At 47.2% G+C, this 25,091-nt stretch overlaps 1 protein-coding gene across 1 annotated transcript in view; it reads right to left on the reverse strand.

Annotated features, from left to right (window-relative positions):
• PPIL6 (peptidylprolyl isomerase like 6) overlaps positions 1 to 25,091 on the reverse strand; it is an 80,821-nt gene that overhangs the window by 49,632 nt on the left and 6,098 nt on the right. Inside the window, exon 3 of the mRNA XM_030195667.1 lies at positions 15,714 to 15,902. Within this exon, the coding sequence (XP_030051527.1) occupies positions 15,714 to 15,902 (189 nt within the window). The remainder of the gene's footprint in view (positions 1 to 15,713; positions 15,903 to 25,091) is intronic.

Raw genomic sequence — 25,091 nt, forward strand, 5'->3', positions numbered from 1 at the left:
TAACCATTAGGCTACTTCTCAACTCCATAGAATGACCCTCATAAGAAACATATGCATTGCCATACTGGGACAGATCAAAGGTCCATGAAGCCCAGTATCCTGTTTCCAACAGTGGCCAATCCAGGTCACAAGCATCTGGCAAGATCTCTAAAGAGTAAAACAGATTTATGCTGCTAATCCCAGAAATAAGCAGTGGATTTTCCTAAGTCCATCTTAATAATGGCTTATGGACTTTTAGAAAATTATCCAAACCTTTTTTTAAACCATCCTGAGCTAACTGCTTTTACCACATTCTCTGGCAAGAATTCCAGAGTTTAATTACACATTGAGTAAAGAAACATTTTCCCCAGTTTGTTTTAAATTTACTACTTAGTAGCTTCATTACATGCCCCCACTCATTATTTTATAGACCTCTACCATATCTCTACTACTACTATTTAGCATTTCTATAGCGCTACAAAGCGTACGCAGCGCTGCACAAACATAGAAGAAAAACAGTCCCTGCTCAAAGAGCTTACAATCTAGTAGACAAAAAATAAAGCAAACAAATCAATTAATGTATAGAGGAAAGAGGAGAGGAGGGTAGGTGGAGGTGAGTGGATACAAGTGGTTACGAGTCAAAAAAATGTTAAAGAGGTGGGCTTTCAATCTAGATTTAAAGATGGTCAAGGATGGGGCAAGACGTAGGAGCTCAGGAAGTCTATTCCAGGCATAGGGCGCAGCAAGACAGAAGGAGCGAAGTCTGGAGTTGGCAGTAGCGGAGAAGGGAACAGATAAGAAGGATTTATCCAGGGAACGGAGTGCATGGGAAGTGGTGTAGGGAAGGACGAGGGTGGAGAGATACTGTGGAGCAGCAGAGTGAGTACATTTATAGGTTAGTAGAAGAAGTTTGAACAGGATGCGAAAGCGGATAGGGAGCCAGTGAAGCGACTTGAGGAGAGGGGTAGTATGAGTAAAGCGACCCTGGCGATAGACGAGACGGGCAGCAGAGTTTTGAACCGACTGGAGAGGGGAAAGGTGACTAAGTGGGAGGCCAGCAAGAAGCAGATTGCAGTAGTCCAAATGAGAGGTGACAAGGGTGTGGATGAGGGTTTTGGTAGAGTGCTCAGAAAGAAAGGGGCGGATTTTACGGATGTTGTAAAGAAAGAAAGGACAGGTCTTGGCGATCTGCTGGATATGAGCAGAAAAGGAGAGAGAAGAGTCAAAGATAACCCCAAGGTTTCAAGCTGAGGAGATAGGGAGAATGAGAGAGCCATCAACAGAAATAGAAAATGGGGGGAGCGGGGAGGTGGGTTTGGGGGGGAAAATGAGAAGCTCGGTTTTGGTCATATTTAATTTCAGGTGGCGTTGAGACATCCAGACAGCAATGTCAGACAAGCACGCTGAAACTTTGGTTTGGATGCAAGGTGAGATATCAGGGGTAGAAAGGTAGATTTGGGAGTCATCAGCATAGAGATGGTAGGAAAAGCCATGGGATGAGATTAATGAACCAAGGGAAGAAGTGTAGATAGAAAAGAGGAGGGGACCAAGAACAGAACCCTGAGGTACGCCGACAGGCAGAGGGATAGATGTAGAAGAGGATCCACCAGAGTGAACACTAAAGGTGCGGAGGGAGAGGTAGGAAGAGAACCAGGAAAGGACAGAGCCCTGGAATCCAAGTGAGGACAGGGTATCGAGAAGTATGCTGTGATCGACAGTGTCAAAAGCAGCGGAAAGATCAAGAAGAATGAGGATGGAATATTGACCTCTGGATTTAGCCAGTAATAGGTCATTGGAGACTTTAGTAAGCGCAGTTTTGGTTGAGTGAAGAGGGCGAAAACCAGATTGTAGTGGGTCAAGAACAGCATGTGAGGAGAGAAAATCAAGACAGCGGTGGTGAACAGCACGCTCAAGTAATTTGGAGAGAAAGGGAAGGAGGAAGATGGGTCGGTAATTAGAGGGACAAGTAGGGTCGAGTGAAACTGTCTCTTCTCCAAGCTGAAGAGCCCTAACTGCTTTATCCTTTCCTCATAGGGAAGTTATCCCATCCCCTTTATCATTTTTGTCACCCTTCTCTGTACCTTTTTCTAATTCCGCTATATCTTTTTTTAGATGAGGTGACCAGAATTACATACAGTATTCAAGGTGTGATTGCACCACAGAGCGATACAAGAGATTATAAGTTTCTCATTTTGTTTTTATTTATTTTCATTCCTTTAGTAATAATTCTTAACATGCTTGAAGAAATTATTTGCACAAGTTATGCATTGTGGAATGGGTTAAAAGGTTAGAGATAAGAAGGGATTATTGTTTCGATCGAGGAGTTGCAGCTTCGGGTGGGGGAGTCTTCAGGGAATAGATTCGCCTATGCTCAGATTAAACATTATATAGCCTCCCTAGAGGGTTCATTGATAAGGTTGCATTTAGGGGCACAGGTCCGTGAATGTTTTCAAGAATCGTGGAACACTGAGCTTACAGTTTCAGGGCTCCATAGATCCCTGATCAGGAGGTCACGAGGTAAAGATTATACTTCTATTAAAAATAGCTGGGCGCAGGATTTGGGAGTACTGTTGGAGGACTGGGATGTGGCTGTCTCATTGAAAGGTGTTACGTCCCTTACAACGGACGAAAGATTAAGGGAGTGTGGTCATAGGGTGATACTATGTGCATATATGACCAAAGCTCAGTTGGCACATATGGGAGGGAACGGAGGCTTGGCGTGTTCCAAATGTGGGCAGAGCCCTCACACCTTCTATCATGCTATGTAGGCTTGCCTTAAGGTGCAAATTTTGGGGCCCAGGTTAGAAGATATTTAATTCAATTAGTGGGATGTATGATCCAGGGTTCAGAAGCTCAATTTTTGTTGGATAAACCTAGGGCATTCCACCCCATGCCCAGACAACCTAGTATTTTGTGTCGTAAATTGATTTTAGTGGCTAGGAAAACGATATTGCAGTACTGGACTGTTTCGGATCCTCCTAATTTTTGGCACTGGAGGAATCAAGTTCATCTTTTAGCCACATGGGAAGTGAGAGCGGCAAGGGGGGGTCCCTGGGTCGTAGGAAGAGATTTTTTTCAGATTTGGGATCCTTTCTTGTGGTCTCTCAGTCCCCGGGGTCGTAGCTTAATAGTGAACAAGGTATAGAAGTTCTAGGAGTGGTAGCTGTCTGGAATGTTTAGTAGTTGGGAAGTAGAAGAGGTCTTGGGGTCGGGGGTGAGGTTGGAGGGGGGGGAAACTAAGGACAAGGGGATGGGGTGGTGTAATAAGGGGGGGAATCTTAAATTCTTAAGGAGAAAGTTTATTACTCTGTATTGCATTGTTTCTTATGAAGCTTATTCAAGCTAAATCATATAGAGGTTGGTGAATGGTAAATTGTTTGGTTCTGGGGGAGAATGGTTGGAACTTAAATGTAATGGAACGTTGGGGCTAGTTGAGGAAGGCTATCAGAGTACAGGTCTTCCTCCTTTCTCTAATGTATTTGCTATATTGAGGTCCTAATGGCTGTTTTATCCTCAATGTTCTCCTTGGGAACAAGTTTGTTTCTATTCATGGGGGGGGGGGGGGGGGGGTATGTACTGAAAAAGTTGAACAACTTACAAGTGATATTTGGATTGTTATTTTATTGGTGTTCAATAAAAAGTGTTTAAACATAAAGGTTAGAGATTGATAAAGTCTGTACAACTCTGAAGTCTGTTAAAAATTGATGAGACTGCATGATCTCTGAGTTTATGGTCCCTGGAATTTATGGTACTCCTACAAACAGGCCTGGGAAAGACTAGTGTAAACAGTAATATATTGCCAGACCTTGGAAATCAGATAAGTACATAAGTACATACAGTGATGGAAGTAAGTATTTGATCCCTTGCTGATTTTGTAAGTTTGCCCACTGACAAAGACATGAGCAGCCCATAATTGAAGGGTAGGTTATTGGTAACAGTGAGAGATAGCACATCACAAATTAAATCCGGAAAATCACATTGTGGAAAGTATATGAATTTATTTGCATTCTGCAGAGGGAAATAAGTATTTAATCCCTCTGGCAAACAAGACCTAATACTTGGTGGCAAAACCCTTGTTGGCAAGCACAGCGGTCAGACGTCTTCTGTAGTTGATGATGAGGTTTGCACACATGTCAGGAGGAATTTTGGTCCACTCCTCTTTGCAGATCATCTCTAAATCATTAAGAGTTCTGGGCTGTCGCTTGGCAACTCGCAGCTTCAGCTCCCTCCATAAGTTTTCAATGGGATTAAGGTCTGGTGACTGGCTAGGCCACTCCATGACCCTAATGTGCTTCTTCCTGAGCCACTCCTTTGTTGCCTTGGCTGTATGTTTTGGGTCATTGTCGTGCTGGAAGACCCAGCCACGACCCATTTTTAAGGCCCTGGCGGAGGGAAGGAGGTTGTCACTCAGAATTGTACGGTACATGGCCCCATCCATTCTCCCATTGATGCGGTGAAGTAGTCCTGTGCCCTTAGCAGAGAAACACCCCCAAAACATAACATTTCCACCTCCATGCTTGACAGTGGGGACGGTGTTCTTTGGGTCATAGGCAGCATTTCTCTTCCTCCAAACACGGCGAGTTGAGTTCATGCCAAAGAGCTCAATTTTTGTCTCATCTGACCACAGCACCTTCTCCCAATCACTCTCGGCATCATCCAGGTGTTCACTGGCAAACTTCAGACGGGCCGTCACATGTGCCTTCCGGAGCAGGGGGACCTTGCGGGCACTGCAGGATTGCAATCCGTTATGTCGTAATGTGTTACCAATGGTTTTCGTGGTGACAGTGGTCCCAGCTGCCTTGAGATCATTGACAAGTTCCCCCCTTGTAGTTGTAGGCTGATTTCTAACCTTCCTCATGATCAAGGATACCCCACGAGGTGAGATTTTGCGTGGAGCCCCAGATCTTTGTCGATTGACAGTCATTTTGTACTTCTTCCATTTTCTTACTATGGCACCAACAGTTGTCTCCTTCTCGCCCAGCGTCTTACTGATGGTTTTGTAGCCCATTCCAGCCTTGTGCAGGTGTATGATCTTGTCCCTGACATCCTTAGACAGCTCCTTGCTCTTGGCCATTTTGTAGAGGTTAGAGTCTGACTGATTCACTGAGTCTGTGGACAGGTGTCTTTCATACAGGTGACCATTGCCGACAGCTGTCTGTCATGCAGGTAATGAGTTGATTTGGAGCATCTACCTGGTCTGTAGGGGCCAGATCTCTTACTGGTTGGTGGGGGATCAAATACTTATTTCCCTCTGCAGAATGCAAATAAATTCATATACTTTCCACAATGTGATTTTCCGGATTTAATTTGTGATGTGCTATCTCTCACTGTTACCAATAACCTACCCTTCAATTATGGGCTGCTCATGTCTTTGTCAGTGGGCAAACTTACAAAATCAGCAAGGGATCAAATACTTATTTCCACCACTGTAAGTAATGCCACACTGGGAAAAGACCAAGGGTCAATCGAGCCCAGCATCCTGTCCACGACAGCGGCCAATCCAGGCCAAGGGCACCTGGCAAGCTTCCCAAACGTAAAAACATTCTATACATGTTATTCCTGGAATTGTGGATTTTTCCCAAGTCCATTTAGTAGTGGTTTATGGACTTGTTCTTTAGGAAACTGTCTAACCCCTTTTTAAACTCTGCTAAGCTAACCGCCTTCACCACGTTCTCCGGCAACGAAGGTGAAATTAGATCTTACCTGCTAATTTTCTTTCCTCTAGACCCTCCAGACCGGTCAAGACGCGTGGGTTATGTCCTCCTACCAGCAGAGGGAGACTGAGAAAACACTAAGCTTTTGAAGCCTGTATATATAACTTGTGCAGAACCTCCACTAGCCAGTATAACCCTGACAAAGCAGAGAAACAAAAAACACTAACAACAAATAGCAACCCTGTACGTGGTCACAGTACACTGCAAAAACAAGAAACATCTTCCGCTTGCTCTTACGGAAACTTGTTCCTTTGCCTTTGATAAAACAGTTGGGCTTCCCCACAGCCACTCCCCTCCTGTTGGGATCAAAAGAAACAAACAATTGGGTGGACTGTCTGTTGGGCTGTGTCCGCTCCAGATAGAAGGCCAATGCTCTTTTGCAGTCCAATGTGTGCAGCTGACGTTCAGCAGGGCAGGAATGAGGACGGGGAAAGAATGTTGGCAAGACAATTGACTGGTTCAGATGGAACTCCGACACAATCTTTGGCAAGAACTTAGGGTGAGTGCGGAGGACTACTCTGTTATGATGAAATTTGGTGTAAGGGGCCTGGGCTACCAGGGCCTGAAGCTCACTGACTCTACGAGCTGAAGTAACTGCCACCAAGAAAATGACCTTCCAGGTCAAGTACTTCAGATGGCAGGAGTTCAGTGGCTCAAAAGGAGGTTTCATCAGCTGGGTGAGAACGACATTGAGATCCCATGACACGGTAGGAGGTTTGACAGGGGGCTTTGACAAAAGCAAACCTCTCATGAAGCGAACAACTAAAGGCTGTCCTGAGATCGGCTTACCTTCCACACGGTAATGGTATGCACTGATTGCACTAAGGTGAACCCTTACAGAGTTGGTCTTGAGACCAGACTCAGACAAGTGCAGAAGGTATTCAAGCAGGGTCTGTGTAGGACAAGAGCGAGGATCTAGGGCCTTGCTGTCACACCAGACGGCAAACCTCCTCCATAGAAAGAAGTACCGTATTTTTCGGACTATAAGACGCACCGGACCATAAGACGCACCTAGGTTTTAGAGGAGGGAAATAGGAAAAAAAAAATTTTCCTCTTTCCCTCCTCTAAAACCTAGGTGCTCCGGTGCGTCTTGTCCGGGTTTTGGACCTCCGTTGTGTACTTACAGGATTCCATGTTCCCTGGTGGTCTAGTGACGTCGGGGCAGGAAAGAGCCCCCTCTTTCCTGCCCATCGCGCTGCTCTCCGTGCTTCTCAATGCTTTCTGATGGTCTCGGCGATATTCAAAATGGCCACCGAGAATCTCGGCGGCCATTTTGAATCTCGCCGAGACCGTCAGAAAGCATTGGGAAGCACGGAGAGCAGCGCGATGGGCAGGAAAGAGGGGGCTCTTTCCTTCCCCGACGTCACTAGACCACCAGGGAACATGGAATCCTGTAAGTACACAACGGAGGTCCAAAAACGCTACCTTCGGACTATAAGACGCACCCCCCATTTTTCTCCCAAATTTTGGGGGAAAAAAGTGCGTCTTATAGTCTGAAAAATACGGTAACTCCTCTTAGTGGAATCTTTCCTGGAAGCAAGCAAGATGCGGGAGACACCCTCTGACAGACCCAAAGAGGCAAAGTCTACGCTCTCAACATCCAGGCCGTGAGAGCCAGAGACTGGAGGCTGGGATGCAGAAGTGCCCCTTCGTCCTGTGTGATGAGGGTCGGAAAACACTCCAATCTCCACGGTTCTTCGGAGGACAACTCCAGAAGAAGAGGGAACCAGATCTGATGCGGCCAAAACGGAGCAATCAGAATCATGGTGCCTCGGTCTTGCTTGAGTTTCAACAAAGTCTTCCCCACCAGAGGTATGGGAGGATAAGCATACAGCAGACCTTCCCCCCAGTCCAGGAGGAAGGCATCCGATGCCAGTCTGCCGTTGGCCTGAAGCCTGGAACAGAACTGAGGGACCTTGTGGTTGGCTCGAGATGCAAAGAGATCTACCAAGGGGGTGCCCCACACCTGGAAGATCTGTCGCACTACTCGGGAGTTGAGCGACCACTCGTGAGTTTGCATAATCCTGCTCAACCTGTTGGCCAGACTGTTGTTTACACCTGCCAGGTATGTGGCTTGGAGCACCATGCCGTGACGGCAAGCCCAGAGCCACATGCTGACGGTTTCCTGACACAGGGGGCGAGATCCGGTGCCCCCCTGCTTGTTGATATAATACATGGCAACCTGGTTGTCTGTCTGAATTTGGATAATTTGGTGGGACAGCCGATCTCTGAAAGCCTTCAGAGCGTTCCAGACCGCTCGTAACTCCAGATTGATCTGCAGATCGCGTTCCTGGAGGGACCAGCTTCCCTGGGTGTGAAGCCCATCAACATGAGCTCCCCACCCCAGGAGAGACGCATCCGTAGTCAGCACTTTTTGTGGCTGAGGAATTTGGAAAGGGCGTCCCAGAGTCAAATTGGACCAAATTGTCCACCAATACAGGGATTTGAGAAAACTCGTGGACAGGTGGATCACGTCTTCTAGGTCCCCAGTAGAGAGTTGCACGGGGACAGAAATCTTACCCATCCCCGCCCGTCCCTGCTGGAATCTTACCCGTCCCCACCCATCCCCACTGGAATCTTACCCATCCCCACCCATCCCCGCAAAAATTTAAACCATCCCAACCCATCCCCACCCGTCCCCGCAAGAATTTAACCCATCCCCACCCATCCCCGTAAGAATTTAAAAGTACATAAAAGAAAGTTCCAGTCAGCTCCCTCAGTCTCTTTCTGGATTTGAGCCACAGCACTGTAGGCAAGGAAGGAACAGAAGTTGGAACTTGGAACACTCTGGTGTGCACATGTAAGATTTGTCTCTGATCCACTGGCAGTGGGTGAGAGGCCGCCACATGCACGCGCCAGTAGGTCAGGTGACATCTGATTCTCGTGCCTGTGTCAGAGCTGAGGTCTATGCACCAGCCTGGGAGCAAAGAGGATTAATAGTAACATAGTAAGTGACAGCAAATAGACCTGAACGGTCCATCCACTCTGCCCAATAGTCACACTCATGACCAAATCATCATTAAATCAACGAGTGTGATATTATATACTTGATTATGGTCTTTCTTTCGTGTTTCTGGAACAAAGACCACAGAAGTCTATCTGGCCCCATCCTTATGTTCCAACTGCTGGAGTTGCCATCGAAGCCCACTCCAGCCTATTCATGTTCTCATTTGTGGGACACAGACCGTAAAAGTCTGTCCAGCACTGTCCTCATGTTCCAGCCACTGAAGTTGCTGTCTAAGCCCTTTCCAGCCCATCCTACACCAGATTGCCATGTATGAGACACAGACCATACAAGTCTGCCAGGTATCAGCCCTAGTTCATCACAGCCAGAGTCGCCATCTAAGCGTCACTTGACACATCCACACACATGCAGCCATTTAAGGTTAGCTTTTATATAACTTCCATTTTCTAATTAGAGATCCTCTGTGTTCATCCCACGCCTTTTTGAATTCCGTCATCATTTGTGACTCTACCACCTCCTTAATGGAAGACTTTCCACATTTATGCTGTTAAAGCAAGGAAGAAGAGGAGGAGGAGGAGACAGCACTCAAATAAATTGGTATTCGGTAGATGAGAGGCTGGTGCAGGTGCAGGTACAGCTTACACTTCCACGGGAAGCCCACAGAACTGGTTCCATCCCCGCGGGAACCCCGCAGGAACTGCCTCCGTCCCCGCGGGAACCCCGCAGAACTGCTTCCATCCCCGCGGGAACCCCGCAGGAACTGCCTCCGTCCCTGCGGGAATCCCGCGGGTTCCGCGGGATTCCCGCGGGGACGGAAGCCGTGCAGCTCTCTAGTCCCCAGCAGCCTGAAACCACTGGGAAGCTAGGGTCCATTGAGCAGATCGCATGTGAAGGCGGGCCATGGGAGTCACATGAACTGTGGAGGCCATGTGGCCCAGTAATCTCAACATCTGCCGAGCTGTGATCTGCTGGGACGCTCGCACCCGCGAGACGAAGGACAACAAGTTGTTGGCTCTCGTCTCTGGGAGATAGGCACGAGCCGTCCGAGAATCCAGCAGAGCTCCTATGAATTCGAGTCTCTGTACTGGGAGAAGATGGGACTTTGGATAATTTATCACAAACCCCAGTAGCTCCAGGAGGCGAATAGTCATCTGCATGGACTGTAGAGCTCCTGCCTCGGATGTGTTCTTCACCAGCCAATCGTCGAGATAGGGGAACACGTGTACTCCCAGCCTGCGAAGCGCTGCTGCTACTACAGCCAAGCACTTCGTGAACACTCTGGGCGCAGCGGCGAGCCCAAAGGGTAGCACACAGTACTGGAAGTGACGTGTGCCCAGCTGAAATCGCAGATACTGTCTGTGAGCTGGCAGTATTGGGATGTGCGTGTAGGCGTCCTTCAAGTCCAGAGAGCATAGCCAATCGTTTTCCTGAATCATGGGAAGAAGGGTGCCCAGGGAAAGCATCCTGAACTTTTCTTTGACCAGATATTTGTTCAGGGCCCTTAGGTCTAGGATGGGACGCATCCCCCCTGTTTTCTTTTCCACAAGGAAGTACCTGGAATAGAATCCCAGCCCTTCTTGCCCGGATGGCACGGGCTCAACCGCATTGGCGCTGAGAAGGGCGGAGAGTTCCTCTGCAAGTACCTGCTTGTGTTGGAAGCTGTAAGACTGAGCTCCCGGTGGGCAATTTGGAGGTTTGGAGGCCAAATTGAGAGTGTATCCTTGCCGGACTAATTGAAGAACCCAACGGTCGGAGGTTATCAGAGGCCACCTTTGATGAAAAACTTTCAACCTCCCCCCGACCGGCAGGTCGCCCGGCACTGACACGTTGATGTCGGCTATGCTCTGCTGGAGCCAGTCAAAAGCTTGCCCCCTGCTTTTGCTGGGGAGCCGTGGGGCCTTGCTGAGGCGCACGCTGTTGACGAGAGCGAGCGCGCTGGGGCTTAGCCTGGGCCGCAGGCTGTCGAGAAGGAGGATTGTACCTACGCTTACCAGAAGAGTAGGGAACAGTCTTCCTTCCCCCATAAAAACGTCTACCTGTGGAGGTAGAAGCTGAAGGCTACCGGTGGGAGAACTTGTCGAAAGCGGTATCCCGCTGGTGGAGCTGCTCTACCACCTGTTCGACCTTCTCTCCAAAAATATTGTCCGCTCGGCAAGGCGAGTCCGCAATCCGCTGCTGGATCCTATTCTCCAGGTCGGAGGCACGCAGCCATGAGAGTCTGCGCATCACCACACCTTGAGCAGCGGCCCTGGACGCAACATCAAAGGTATCATATACCCCTCTGGCCAGGAATTTTCTGCACGCCTTCAGCTGCCTGACCACCTCCTGAAATGGCTTGGCTTGCTCAGGAGGGAGCTTGTCCACCAAGCCCACCAACTGCCGCACATTGTTCCGCATGTGTATGCTCGTGTAGAGCTGGTAAGACTGGATTTTGGCCACGAGCATAGAAGAATGGTAGGCCTTCCTCCCAAAGGAGTCTAAGGTTCTAGAGTCTTTGCCCGGGGGTGCCGAAGCATGCTCCCTAGAACTCTTAGCCTTCTTTAGGGCCAGATCCACAACACCAGAGTCATGAGGCAACTGAGTGCGCATCAGCTCTGGGTCCCCATGGATCCGGTACTGGGACTCGATCTTCTTGGGAATGTGGGGATTACTTAGAGGCTTGGTCTAGTTCGCCAGCAATGTCTTTTTTAGGACATGATGCATGGGTACTGTGGACGCTTCCTTAGGTGGAGAAGGATAGTCCAGGAGCTCAAACATTTCAGCCCTGGGCTTGTCCTCCACAACCACCGGGAAGGGGATGGCCGTAGACATCTCCCGGACAAAGGCCGCAAAAGACAGACTCTCGGGAGGAGAAAGCTGCCTTTCAGGGGAGGGAGTGGGATCAGAAGGAAGGCCATCAGACTCCTCGTCAGAGAAATATCTGATGTCCTCCTCCTCCTCCCAGGAGGCCTCACCATCGGTATCAGACACAAGTTCATGAACCTGTGTCTGAAGCCGTGCCCGGCTCGACTCCGTGGAAACACGGCCACGGTGTGAGCGTCGAGAGGTAGACTCCCTCGCCAGCACCGGCAAAGCTCCCTCCGCCGACGTCGTCGGGGAGCCTTCCTGGGAGGTGGCCGCAGTCGGTACCGCAAGCGGCACCGATGTCGGAGACCTCACCCCGGGCAAGGGGCCAGCCGGCGCCTCACTCGACGGTACCGGTGGCGCAAGCACCCCCGGTACCGGAGGGGAAGGGCGCAACAGCTCTCCCAGTATCTCTGGGAGAACGGCCCGGAGACTCTCGTGCAGGGCGGCTGTGGAGAAAGACATAGAAGCCGATGCAGGCGTCGAGGTCAGAGTCTGTTCCGGGTGTGGAGGCTGTTCCGGGCTGTCCAAGGTGGAGCGCATCGACACCTCCTGAACAGAGGGTGAGCGGTCCTCCCGGTGCTGATGCCTACTGGGTGCCGATTCCCTCGGCGACCCAGAGCTCTCGGTACCGATGCGGGAGGGAGACCGGTGTCGATGCTTCTTCGACTTTTTCAAACGAAGCATGTCACCGGAACTTCCCGGTACCGACGAGGAGGACGTAGAATCCAACCGTCGCTTCCTCGGGGCCGAGGCCGAAGAAGGTCGGTCTCGGGGGGGCTGTACCACAGGAGCCCTCAGGGTAGGGGGAGACCCACCCGAAGGCTCACCGCCACCAGCAGGGAAATGGACAGCCCTCACCTGCACTCCGGTCGAAGCACCACCGTCCGACAACATCAGCACTAGTGGAGGTCCTGGTACCACCGACGCCGACGCAGCCTTCCGATGTCTCGGTACCGACGATGCAGAGGGTCGATGGCTCGATGCAGTCGATACAGTCGATGCCGAGGTCGGAGGTCTTGACGCTGTCGATGCACTCGATACCCCCGGTGCTGTTGCCGACGAACAGCCCGAGAACAACACGTTCCACTGGGCCAATCTCGCTACCTGAGTCCTTTTCTGTAAAAGGGCGCAAAGACTACAGGCCTGCGGGCGGTGCCCAGCCCCCAGACACGACGCGTGCCTATCAGTGAGCGAGATTACCCGGGCGCACTGGGTGCACTTCTTGAAGCCGCTTGGAGACTTCGATGACATGGGCGGAAAAATCACGCCGGCGAAATCAAAACTCGTAATTGCGGTAAAGGCACCAAAAAGAGGGAGAGAAAAAACTCGAACCGAGGCCTCAAAAGGGCCTACCCCGAAAACGAAAGTAAACTTAGCGGGGCAAAAAACTAGAAGTACGGGAAGAGGAAAAAGACCGAAAAGGTCTTTCTCCAAAATCCCTTTTTTTTTTAAGCAAAAAGCTCAAAGACGCGCGAGGGTCAACTTAAGGGGCGCGAACGGCGCAAACACGACCGTCCCGAGCGCGGACAAAAGAAGACTGACGAACACGAGCCGTTTCGGGCGGGAAGAAGGCCGCGCATGCGCGGTGCGCATCGGCGCGCGAGGACTAGCAAAGGCCTTTGCTAGTAAAGTGTTCCGATTGGAGGGGCTGCCGTGGACGTCACCCATCAGTGAGAACAAGCAGCCTGCTTGTCCTCGGAGAATATATGCATAGACTGAATTTTTCAACCCTGCCATTGTACTTTTCCAGCAAAACCCTACCCAGAGAAAAAGCAGATGCATGTGACTATCGGGCTCATTTTCGAAAGAGATGGACATCCAAAAAGTGACATGAATAGGCATTTGGACATCCATCTCACAGAAATGTTCAAATCGGTATAATTGAAACCTCATTTTGGACGTCTTTCTCCAAAGTCCGTCAGAAGAACGTCCAAATCTCAAGGGGGTGTATCAAGGGTGTATTTGAGGCGGGACATGGACGTCTTTCAGGCACAATGGAACAAAGCAAAAACTTCCTTTGACATTTTGACCTAGACCTGTTTTTATTACGAATAAGGCACAAAAACGTGCCCCAAATGACCAGATAACCACTGGAGGGAAACAGGGATGACCTCCCCTTATTCCTCCAGTGGTCACTAACCCCCTCCCACCCTCAAAAAACGTGATTAAAAATATTACTTGCCAGCCTCAGATGTCATACTCAGGTCCATGACAGCAGCATGCAGGTCCCTGGTGTAGTTTAGTAGTAGGTGCAGTGCACTTCAGGCAGGTGGACCCAGGCCCATACCCCCCCTACCTGTTACACTTAAAGAGGAAACTACGAGCCCTCCAAAACTCACCAGAAACCCACTGTACCCACATATAGGTGCCCCCTTCACCCGTAAGGGCTATGGTAGTGGTATACAGTTGGGGGTAGTGGGTTTTAGGGGGTCTCAGCACACAAGGTAAGGCAGCAATGGTCAGATGTGTACCTTGGAGCATTTTATGAAGTCCACTGCAGTGCCCCCTAGGGTGCCCTATTGCTGTCCTGAGATGTCAGGAGGACCAGTCTACTAAACAATGGCTTGGACGTTTTTTTTTTTTTTTTAATGGCCGAAAATCAAAGATGTCCAAATCGCAAAACATCCAAATCACAGGACCATGGTATTTTCGAACATAAAAGATGGACGGCCATCTTTTTTGAAAATGACCTTCTTCCTGGTTTGGAATTTGAACATCTTTGTAAAACGTCCACATTCTGATTTAGACTTTTATTTCAAAAATGTCTCTCCATGTGTGCTTGGTTCCCACCGCAAGTTTCAAAGAAAAATATATGCTTACTTTTGATTTGCGAATCGGTGTACAGCCCATGGGTAAAAGAAAATGCACGGTCTTTATTCCAAAATAGACAGTTTGCGTTATGCACTACCACTCCATTTCCCATGCCGGAAATGAACTTTCTATATTTTCCCCCCCAAACCCACCTCCCCGCTCCCCCCGTTTTCTATTTCTGTTGATGGCTCTCTCATTCTCCCTGTCTCCTCAGCTCGAAACCTTGGGGTCATCTTTGACTCTTCTCTCTCCTTCTCTGCTCATATCCAGCAGACCGCCAAGACCTGTCGTTTCTTTCTTTACAACATCCGTAAAATCCGCCCCTTTCTTTCCGAGCACTCTACCAAAACCCTCATCCACACCCTTGTCACCTCTCGTTTAGACTACTGCAATCTGCTTCTTGCTGGCCTCCCACTTAGTCACCTCTCCCCTCTCCAGTCGGTTCAAAACTCTGCTGCCCGTCTCATCTTCCGCCAGGGTCGCTTTACTCATACTACCCCTCTCCTCAAGACCCTTCACTGGCTCCCTATCCGTTTTCGCATCCTGTTCAAACTTCTTCTACTAACCTATAAATGTATTCACTCTGCTGCTCCCCAGTATCTCTCCACACTCGTCCTTCCCTACACCCCTTCCCGTGCACTCCGCTCCATGGATAAATCCTTCTTATCTGTTCCCTTCTCCACTACTGCCAACTCCAGACTTCGCGCCTTCTGTCTCGCTGCACCCTACGCCTGGAATAAACTTCCTGAGCCCCTACGTCTTGCCCCATCCTTGGCCACCTTTAAATCTAGACTGAAAACCCACCTCTTTAACATTGCTTTTGACTCGTAACCACTCGCCTCCACCTACCCTCCTCTCTTCCTTCCCATCACATTAATTGATTTGATTTGCTTACTTTATTTATTTTTTTTGTCTATTAGATTGTAAGCTCTTTGAGCAGGGACTGTCTTTCTTCTATGTTTGTACAGCGCTGCGTATGCCTTGTAGCGCTATAGAAATGCTAAATAGTAGTAGTAGTAGTAGTATATTTGACTGTCTAACTCGCTTTACACTTTACTCTGTCTTCTATGAACTTTACTGCAATACCACTTTGTATTTCTTATTCTGGAAATTGAGCATGCAAATAGGTGGGAAAATGTGGGATACAAATGCAACAAATAATAAATAAATTATCACTTCAGTAGCTGATTTAAATAGTTCTGGCCTTTCGTAAGAAATTAATCTGAGACATACAGCTGCTTTTGTTAAAACAAACAGATTAAAGAAATATGGAATTTTTAATTCCCTGTGTTCCTCCCAGTACTCAACTTGTACAGATACTCATTTGTCTCACAGTGATCATACAGTTAGTTTTGAAGGGAGGGATGCAGAAAAATACCCATGATTGTATAGCTTGCCTTGCTCCTTTTCATGTGTGTTAAGTAGAAATCTTCAGCAAGAGCCCTGTACAACGGTAAGGGTCTGAAATCCGTGTAAGCCCAATTTTTGTAAGCCCAACTCAGGAAGGCTTTTTCGTCTCCTATGAGTATGTCATTGATGAAACACATTACACTGGAGCGATAATCCCACATTTCACCTTTTACTTCCTGAAAAACAAAGGGAACAACTGTACAGAATGCAGAAACAGCAAAGTAAAACTGCAACACACATGGGTCACACGACTCTACTTCACGCTGATGTTTCAAGAGCTTTTTAGGCTTATGAGTTGGTTTCATTTCATCTCACTTATTTTGACATACCCCCTTATTCTATAATTTTGCACGCACACTGCACACGCAGGTTCTGGAATAGTGACAGTTACGCATATAAATTAATTGGCAAATTAACCGCTAATTGTCACTAAAGCAATGATCACTGATAATTGAAGCAGGGGCGGAGCCAGACAACAGATTTTGGGTGGGCCTAGGCAAGAAGTGGGTGGGCACCAAGTGTTCTCTCCCCCCACCCCTACCCCACCACCAAAACAATATCTCAGCTGGCGGGAAAACACTTCTTTCCACCATGGCAGTCTGCAGCAGACGTGCGCTGAAAACTGAGTATGTGCAGGTGCCTGTATCATGGAGAGTAGCATTTTCTTTACCATCAGGGGGAACTCTTCAGCTGGTGGAGCTTGGGATCCCCACCAACTACCGCTAAACGTGTGTTATGGTTAGGTGAGCCTGAGCCCTAAGAGGGCCCACCCAGGCCCACCTCTGGCTACGCCACTGAATTGAAGTTAACTGGTGCTAATTGTCACTAAGTGCTATGTAAGAAATGCACGTATTTACAGACTGGAACTTAGGAGTCCATATATGCCACTGTGCTAACGAAATATGCACATAATCAGTACATCTTTATCATTTTAGGAATTTATTTTTATTGATTGAATTTTACTTACACTCTAAACCACTTTGAGTTTAGTATCTAAGGGGCCTAATTCTGAAATGGTCACTGAAATTAAGGCGTTAGGATGCTGCGTGCTAAGCACGCATTCTGTATTGGCAATTATGTACATAATTGTCGTTATAGACTAGTGTAAATGGGCATTTATATGCCAACATTTCAGCATTGCCACTTACGCCATGTCAATGGCTGGTGTAAATGACGGCAACTAAATGTTGCAGTTGCGTGTGTAACAGACAATATTGTACAGTCATTGCGTGTAAGTGCTAGGAACATTCCTGACTTGTCCATGACCTTCCCTTGCAAGTCTATACCCTCTTTCAGTTATACACTATATATTTTCCATGCTAAGTTTCTAGAATAGCGACTAAGTGCAGTTATGCTTATAAGTGAAAACTATTTTACAGGACTCTCACACACATAAAACAATGTTACCTGTATCAGCTATTCTCCAAGGACAGCGGGCCAAGTACATAAGTACTGCCATACTGGGAAAGACCAAAGGTCCATCGAGCCCAGCATCCTGTTTCCAACAGTGGCCAATCCAGGTCACAAATACCTGGCAAGATCCCAAAAAGTACAAAACATTTTACAATGCTTATCCCAGAAATAGTGCATTTTCCCCGTCCATTTAATAACGGTCTATGGACTTTTCCTTTAGGAAGCCGTCCAAACCTTTTTTAAACTCCGCTAAGCTAACTGCCTTTACCACATTCTCTGGCAAAGAATTCCAGAGTTTAATTACACGTTGAGTGAAGAAACATTTTCTCCGATTCGTTTTAAATTTACTACATTGTAGCTTCATCGCATGCCCCCTAGTCCTAGTATTTTTGGAAAGCGTGAACAGACGCTTCACATCTTCCCGTTCAGCTCCACTCATTATTTTATAGACCTCTATCATATCTCCCCTCAGCCGCCTTTTCTCCAAGCTGAAGAGCCCTAGCTGCTTTAGCCTTTCCTCATAGGGAAGTCGTCCCATCCCCTTTATCATTTTCGTCGCCCTTCTCTGCACCTTTTCTAATTCCACTATATCTTGGTCGTTTCTGATTTTCGGCGATAATGGAAACTAAGGACGCCCATCCCAGAAACGACCAAATGCAAGCCCTTTGGTCGTGGGAGGAGCCAGCATTCGTAGTGCACTGGTCCCCCTGACATGCCAGGACACCAACTGCGCACCCTAGGGGGCACTGCAGTGGACTTCAGAAAAAGCTCCCAGGTACATAGCTCCCTTACCTTGTGTGCTGAGTCCCCCCCCCCCCCAAAACCCACAACTGTACACCACTACCACAGCCCTTATGGGTGAAGGGGGACACCTAGATGTGGGTTTCTGGTGGGTTTTGGAGGGCTCACATTTACCATCACAAATGTAACAGGTGGGGGGGATGGGCCTGGGTCCACCTGCCTGAAGTGCACTGCACCCACTAAAACTGCTCCAGGGACCTGCATAGTGCTGTGATGGACCTGAGTATGACATTTGAGGCTGGCATAGAGGCTGGCACAAAATATTTTTAAAGTTGTTTTTTGAGGGTGGGAGGGGGTTAGTGACCACTGGGTGAGCAAGGGGAGGTGATCCCCGATTCCCTCCAGTGGTCATCTGGTCAGTTCAGGCACCTTTTTGTGCGTTGGTCGTAAGAAAAACTGGAGCAGGTAAATTCATCCAAATGCTCGTCAGGGACGCCCTTTTTTCCATTATGGGTCGAGGACGCCCATGTGTTAGGCACGCCCAAGTGTTGCCTTCGCTATGCCTCCAACATGCCTCCGGAAACTTTGGTTGTCCCCATGACGGAAAGCAGTTGGGGACGCCCAAAATCAGCTTCCGATTATACCGATTTGGGGGACCCTGTGAGGACGCCCATCTTCCGATTTGTGTCGAAAGATGGGCGTCCTTCTCTTTCGAAAATAAGCCTGCTAGTAACATAGTAGATGATGGCAGATATAGACTTGTACGGTCCATCCAGTCTGCCCAACAAGATAAGCTCGTATGTGCTACTTTATACGTATACCTGACCAAGATTTATCCTTGCATTTTCAGGTCACAGACTGTAGAAGTCTGCCCAGTACTAGCTTTGCTTCCCAATTACCGGTGATCCCACCCAATCTTCGCTAAGCTTCTGTGGATCCATTCCTTCTGAACAGGATTCCTTTGTGTTTATCCCATTCATTTTTGATTCCATTACCGTTTTCATCTCCACCACCTCCTCCGGAGGGCATTCCAAGTATCCACCACCCTCTCCATGAAGAAATACTTCCTGACATTTTTCCTGAGTCTGCCCCCCTTCAACCTCATTTTGTGTCTAGTTCTATCATCTTCCCGTTTCTGGAAAAGGTTTGTTTGCGGATTAATATTTGAACATCTGTATAATTTTAAAACAAATAGGAGGAAATATTTTTTCACTCAACGAATAGTTAAGCTCTGGAATTCTTTGCCGGAGGGGAGACATGATAGAGGTATATAAAATAATAAATGGAGTGGAACAGGTGGATGTGAAGCGTTTGTTCACGCTTTCCAAAAATACTAGGACTAGGGGGCATGCGATGAAATTACAGTGTAGTAAATTTAAAACAAATCAGAGAAAATGTTTCTTCACCCAAAGCATAATTAAACTCTGGAATTCGTTGCTGGAGAATGTGGTGAAGGTGGTTAGCTTGGCAGAGTTTAAAAAGGGGTTAGACGCAGTGTTTGGAGTGCCGGGAGGCAGCCCGCTGACACGCGCCGGTGCGAATGGAGGCACGGCGGCGTCTCCTGGGCTAGAGCTTACGCTCAGCCCCGACACAAGGGAACCACCCCCTCAGCCATTCGGCTGCAGCACTCCGTCAGAGACGACTTGAATGGGTCCCCCAGAAGCGGCGAGACCGGTTCAAGTCGGGAGGTAGACCATCGACTGGCTGGAGAGCAAGAAGCTTTGATGGCTACACCGATTTCTACTGTGAATTCGGTGGGGAATGCTGTGAGCATGAATCCGGTAGGCCCAACACTTCTTTCTTTTGATATGCACAAGCCAGCAGAAGTTACTCTGGACTCTTTGTGGACTCGGATTGTAGATCATAGGGAAATCAATTACTCCACAGATAAATAGACCTAAACCAGGAAATGTTAAAACAAGAGGAAAAAATAAACAACATGGACTTAAAAATAGGTAAACTGAACAGATAGAAGAACAAAAAGATTTGGATATGAAAAGATTACTTACCCAGCAGGAGGCTATGATTAAAGACTTGACCTCATTAAGAAGAAAAACTGAATCTCTTGAGAACAATGCTAGAAGTAATAACTTACGTTTGTTAAACTTTCCCAAACAAACTGTTATATCCCCTAGGGAAATGTTGAAAAAATATATAATTGGAAATTTTGGGTGTAAGGGAGGATCTGATCCCTCCTTTCACCCAAGTGTATTATCTTCCAGTTAAAGAAAGGAGTGACCAAATAATATCAAGCCAAGAACAACCATTGAATGTTACGGATTTACTTGAATTAACAGATAATGAAAATGTAACTCTATCAACATTAATGGTTACAGTGGCACTGGCACCTGATAAACAGTGGTTAATGTCCATGTATTTTAAGAATAAAGATAAAACATTCCTTGGTCAGAAAATACAAATGTTTCCCGAGTGTAGTACCGGAAGACTGGAGGGTAGCCAATGTTACTCCGATTTTTAAGAAGGGTTCCAGAGGAGATCCGGGAAATTATAGACCGGTGAGTCTGACGTCGGTGCCGGGCAAGATGGTGGAGGCTATTATTAAGAATAAAATTGCAGAGCATATACAAAAACATGGACTGATGAGACAAAGTCAGCACGGATTTAGTGAAGGGAAGTCTTGCCTCACCAATCTAATGCATTTTTTGAGGGGGTAAGCAAACATGTGGACAATGGGGAGCCGGTTGATATTGTATATCTGGATTTTCAGAAGGCCGTTTGACAAAGTGCCGCACGAAAGACTCCTGAAGAAATTGCAGAGTCATGGAATCGGAGGTAGGGTATTATTATGGATTAAGAAATGGTTGAAAGATAGGAAGCAGAGAGTAGGATTGCGTGGCCAGTATCTCAGTGGAGGAGGGTAGTTAGTGGGGTCCCGCAGGGGTCTGTGCTGGGTCCGTTGCTTTTTAATGTATTTATAAATGACCTAGAGATGGGAATAACTAGTGAGGTAATTAAATTCGCCGATGACACAAAATTATTCAGGGTCGTCAAGTCGCAGGAGGAATGTGAACGATTACAGGAGGACCTTGCGAGACTGGGAGAATGGGCGTGCAAGTGGCAGATGAAGTTCAATGTTGACAAGTGCAAAGTGATGCATGTGGGTAAGAGGAACCCGAATTATAGCTACGTCTTGCAAGGTTCCGCGTTAGGGAGTTACGGATCAAGAAAGGGATCTGGGTGTCGTCGTCGATGATACGCTGAAACCTTCTGCTCAGTGTGCTGCTGCGGCTAGGAAAGCGAATAGAATGTTGGGTGTTATTAGGAAGGGTATGGAGTCCAGGTGTGTGGATGTTATAATGCCGTTGTATCGCTCCATGGTGCGACCGCACCTGGAGTATTGTGTTCAGTACTGGTCTCCGTATCTCAAAAAGATATAGTAGAATTGGAAAAGGTACAGCGAAGGGTGACGAAAATGATAGTGGGGATGGGACGACTTTCCTATGAAGAGAGGCTGAGAAGGCTAGGCTTTCAGCTTGGAGAAGAGACGGCTGAGGGGAGATATGATAGAAGTGTATAAAATAATGAGTGGAATGGATCGGGTGGATGTGAAGCGACTGTTCACGCTATCCAAAAATACTAGGACTAGAGGGCATGAGTTGAAGCTACAGTGTGGTAAATTTAAAACGAATCGGAGAAAATGTTTCTTCACCCAACGTGTAATTAGACTCTGGAATTCGTTGCCGGAGAACGTGGTACGGGCGGTTAGCTTGACGGAGTTTAAAAAGGGGTTAGATAGATTCCTAAAGGACAAGTCCATAGACCGCTATTAAATGGACTTGGAAAAATTCCGCATTTTTAGGTATAACTTGTCTGGAATGTTTTTACGTTTGGGGAGCGTGCCAGGTGCCCTTGACCTGGATTGGCCACTGTCGGTGACAGGATGCTGGGCTAGATGGACCTTTGGTCTTTCCCAGTATGGCCACTACTTATGTACTTATGTACTTATGTACTTATGACATCTCCAGAGACACACAAAACGTAGAAAGTCTTTTCTTTTAATGAAACCAGCAGTAACTCAGCTGGGTGCAACATTTTACTTGCGATATCCTTGCAAGTGTGTGGTGAGATATCAGGCAAATAAATATGTATTTTTTGATCCAATTCAGCTTACAACATTCCTTACCTCAAGGCAAAAAAAAAAAAAAAATAGGGGTACTTAAACATCATATCCCTTTAATATATAATAAACACTGTGGAATGATGGCTGTTATCATCTAGTGCTCTATCTTTGAAATTTATGTTTATAAATAATTCCATTACTTGAATCTTGTCTCAATAATGTGGACTTGAGCAAGAAATTTCGAATAATTATTTTCCTGTTATGTATTTTCTTTGAACTGATTGAAATATATTGCTTTCTTAAAAAAAAAAAAAAAAAAAAGGGGTTAGGCTGTCCATAAACCACTACTAAATGGACTTGGGAACAATTCACAATTACAGGAATAACATGTACAGAATGTTTGTACGTCTGGGAATCTTACCAGGTGCCCTTGGCCTGGATTGGCTGCTGTCGGGGACAGTATGCTGGGCTCGATGGACCCTTGGTCTTTTCCCAGTGTGGCATTACTTATGTACTCATGTACTTATGGTAAAAGAGATTAGTGTATCTGGGTTTAAAAAAATGCTTGGACAAATTCCTGGAGGAAAAGTCCATAGTCTCGAGACAGACATGGGAAGCAACTGCTTGCCCTGGGATTGTTAGCATAAATTTTGCTACTGTTTGGATTTTTGCCAGGTATTTGAGATCTGGATTGGCCACTGTTGCAAATAGGATACTGGGCTACAGGGACCATTGGTCTGAGTCAGTATGGCTATTCTTATGCTATGTTCATAACTACATTATTTGCAATCACATCACATAAATAAATAAATAATAATTTATTTAAAAAAAAGGAATGCACATAGTAGCCCCCCCCCCCCCACACACCAGATTACCTTACAATCCCTGGGGGTGTAGGGGTGTAATCAGGGCAGAAGTGATCTCCAGTCGCTCTTGCCCATGTCAGCTCTACTCTCAAAATGGCTGCCGTGACCTCAAGCAGCATTCTTGCGAGATTGCCACTAGAAGTTATGGCAGCCATTTTGAGAGCAGAGACAGCATGGGCTGGAGCAAGCGAGGATCACTCCTGGTCTGACTACATCCTTCGACAGCCAGGGACTGGCAACTCCTGTTCGTAGGCAAGGGGGAGTAATGGAGACAAACAGGACAAAACACAAATTTTTGGCTTCCACCAAAAACATACAGTCAATTTTGCCCAAAACCGAAACTATGGCTGTAGCCTTTTGGTTGAAACCGAAACCAGGCAGAAAAAGGATTTGGGGCCAGTTTTGGCACCATAACCAATTAACCGAAATTCAATAGGTTCATCTGAAAAGGGCTCTGTAGAAGTCGAGGCAATCAAAATGCAGTGCTTTCCACCAGCGTGTTTCCCTCTGAATTCTGCTAGGGCAAGTCAGCAGCTGCCCAAGCTGACCTCAGAGCGCCGTGGGAGTCTCCTGCAACCCCAAAGCTGGCAGTGCTGACTCGGAACAAACGGAGTAAAGACTGCTAAGGAAATGCATAGTGGTGTGGTTTCTCCAAAGAAGCAACCATCTTGGCTCAACAGTCCCCACTGTACCCAGCAGAAAGCTTCCCACTGCTGAACAAAGGATATCTCCACCCCCCCCCCCCCCCCCCCGAAATGAGAGCTAAGACACAGGGGAAAGAAAACCCGGCTGAAAGCTCTGCCAGAGCACCTTTTCAGCAACAGTACATTACAATACCGCAATTAACTGTCCAGCAGATCAATGTGGTACAGTGCACTTATATCTCTTGCTTTGATGGTTTCCTTCTACTCTTGGGAGGTACTCAAGGAACCCTTCCCAGCGGCCGTGGGAAGGGAGTGGGGTCGGCAAAGGACAACTCCCAGAAGAGGTCAGGGGGAGGGACCCGAATAATGGAAGGTGCACCCCCCAAGACAGGAAAAACAAGCACAGTTAAATTAGGCTCCTCAGAGTAAAAACCCTCTCTAGTTTATTTTATTTTAAAACATACGAGACCAAAAGGGCGAACCCAACCCAGGCCAGATTCAATGAGGGTTGCACAGGTACCAACCTACCATCAGCTGAGGAGATTGAGAAATACTGGTGAGTTCTAGGCTGCACAAATGTTTATATAAGTACATAAGTAATGCCATACTGGGAAAAGACCAAAGGTCCATCGAGCCCAGCATCCTGTCCCCGACTGCGGCCAATCCAGTAGTTCTGTCTCCCAACTGTTGGTAGGAGGGCATATACCCACTTGTCAGAACAATCTAGAAAGACTATCAGGAATGTATCACCTTATATTGTTTTTTTTGTTTTGTTTTTATTAACCTTAGAATTATCAGCAGAACTGGAACTGGCTTCTGTTGGGTTAAGACATCAAGAACCTTGACCCGCAATTTCCTCAGGTTTTTCCTCTATTTTAATTTGTATCTCCTTTCAACTCAACTCAACCATTGTGGTAAGTCTTTGGTCAAGGGCCACAAATTACAGCTCCATCTAAAACCTAACATGAACCCTAAACCTGGCTACAAATAATCAAACTCAAGCCTTCTGCATGGCAATGTGTAGTATTTGCAACTGACTGACCAGCACACAACCACAACGAAGGAGACAAGGATCACACGAATGATACTCAAAGTAAGAGTTCTTTATTCACGTCCACAGACTCAACACGGGCCAGTGTTTCGGCCAAAAGGACTGCCTCAGCAGTCTCTTATTGGATGTAACTGTAGTGTATAACATTTTATCAACACACAGCTGGACAGTGAAAATTCTGTATGCGTGAGAGATTGTCCCACTGTGTGTTGTTAAAACTACTAATAATTAATTACAAAAAACAGAAACATTATACACGCCAGGTACATCTGATAAGAGATTGCTGAGGCAGTACTTTTGGCCGAAACACCAACCCGTGTTGAGTCTGTAGATGTGAATAAAGAACTCTTACCTTGAGTATCATCTCTGACCTTTTGTGTCCTTCGCTGTGGTTGTGTGTGTCAGGATTCCTGGAAGTCAAAATTATTGCTGGACATACTTATATTAATATGAAACCAGCTTGACATAATATTAAACCAGCTTCTGACCTCTGAGAACTCTCCCCCCTCCCCTTCAGGAATCAGAGGATGAAATGGAACAAATTGCCTTATTAGCCCTGTGTTTAATTG

Source organism: Microcaecilia unicolor, chromosome 3 (genome assembly GCF_901765095.1).
Source record: "Microcaecilia unicolor chromosome 3, aMicUni1.1, whole genome shotgun sequence".
NCBI classification, from domain to species: domain Eukaryota; kingdom Metazoa; phylum Chordata; class Amphibia; order Gymnophiona; family Siphonopidae; genus Microcaecilia; species Microcaecilia unicolor.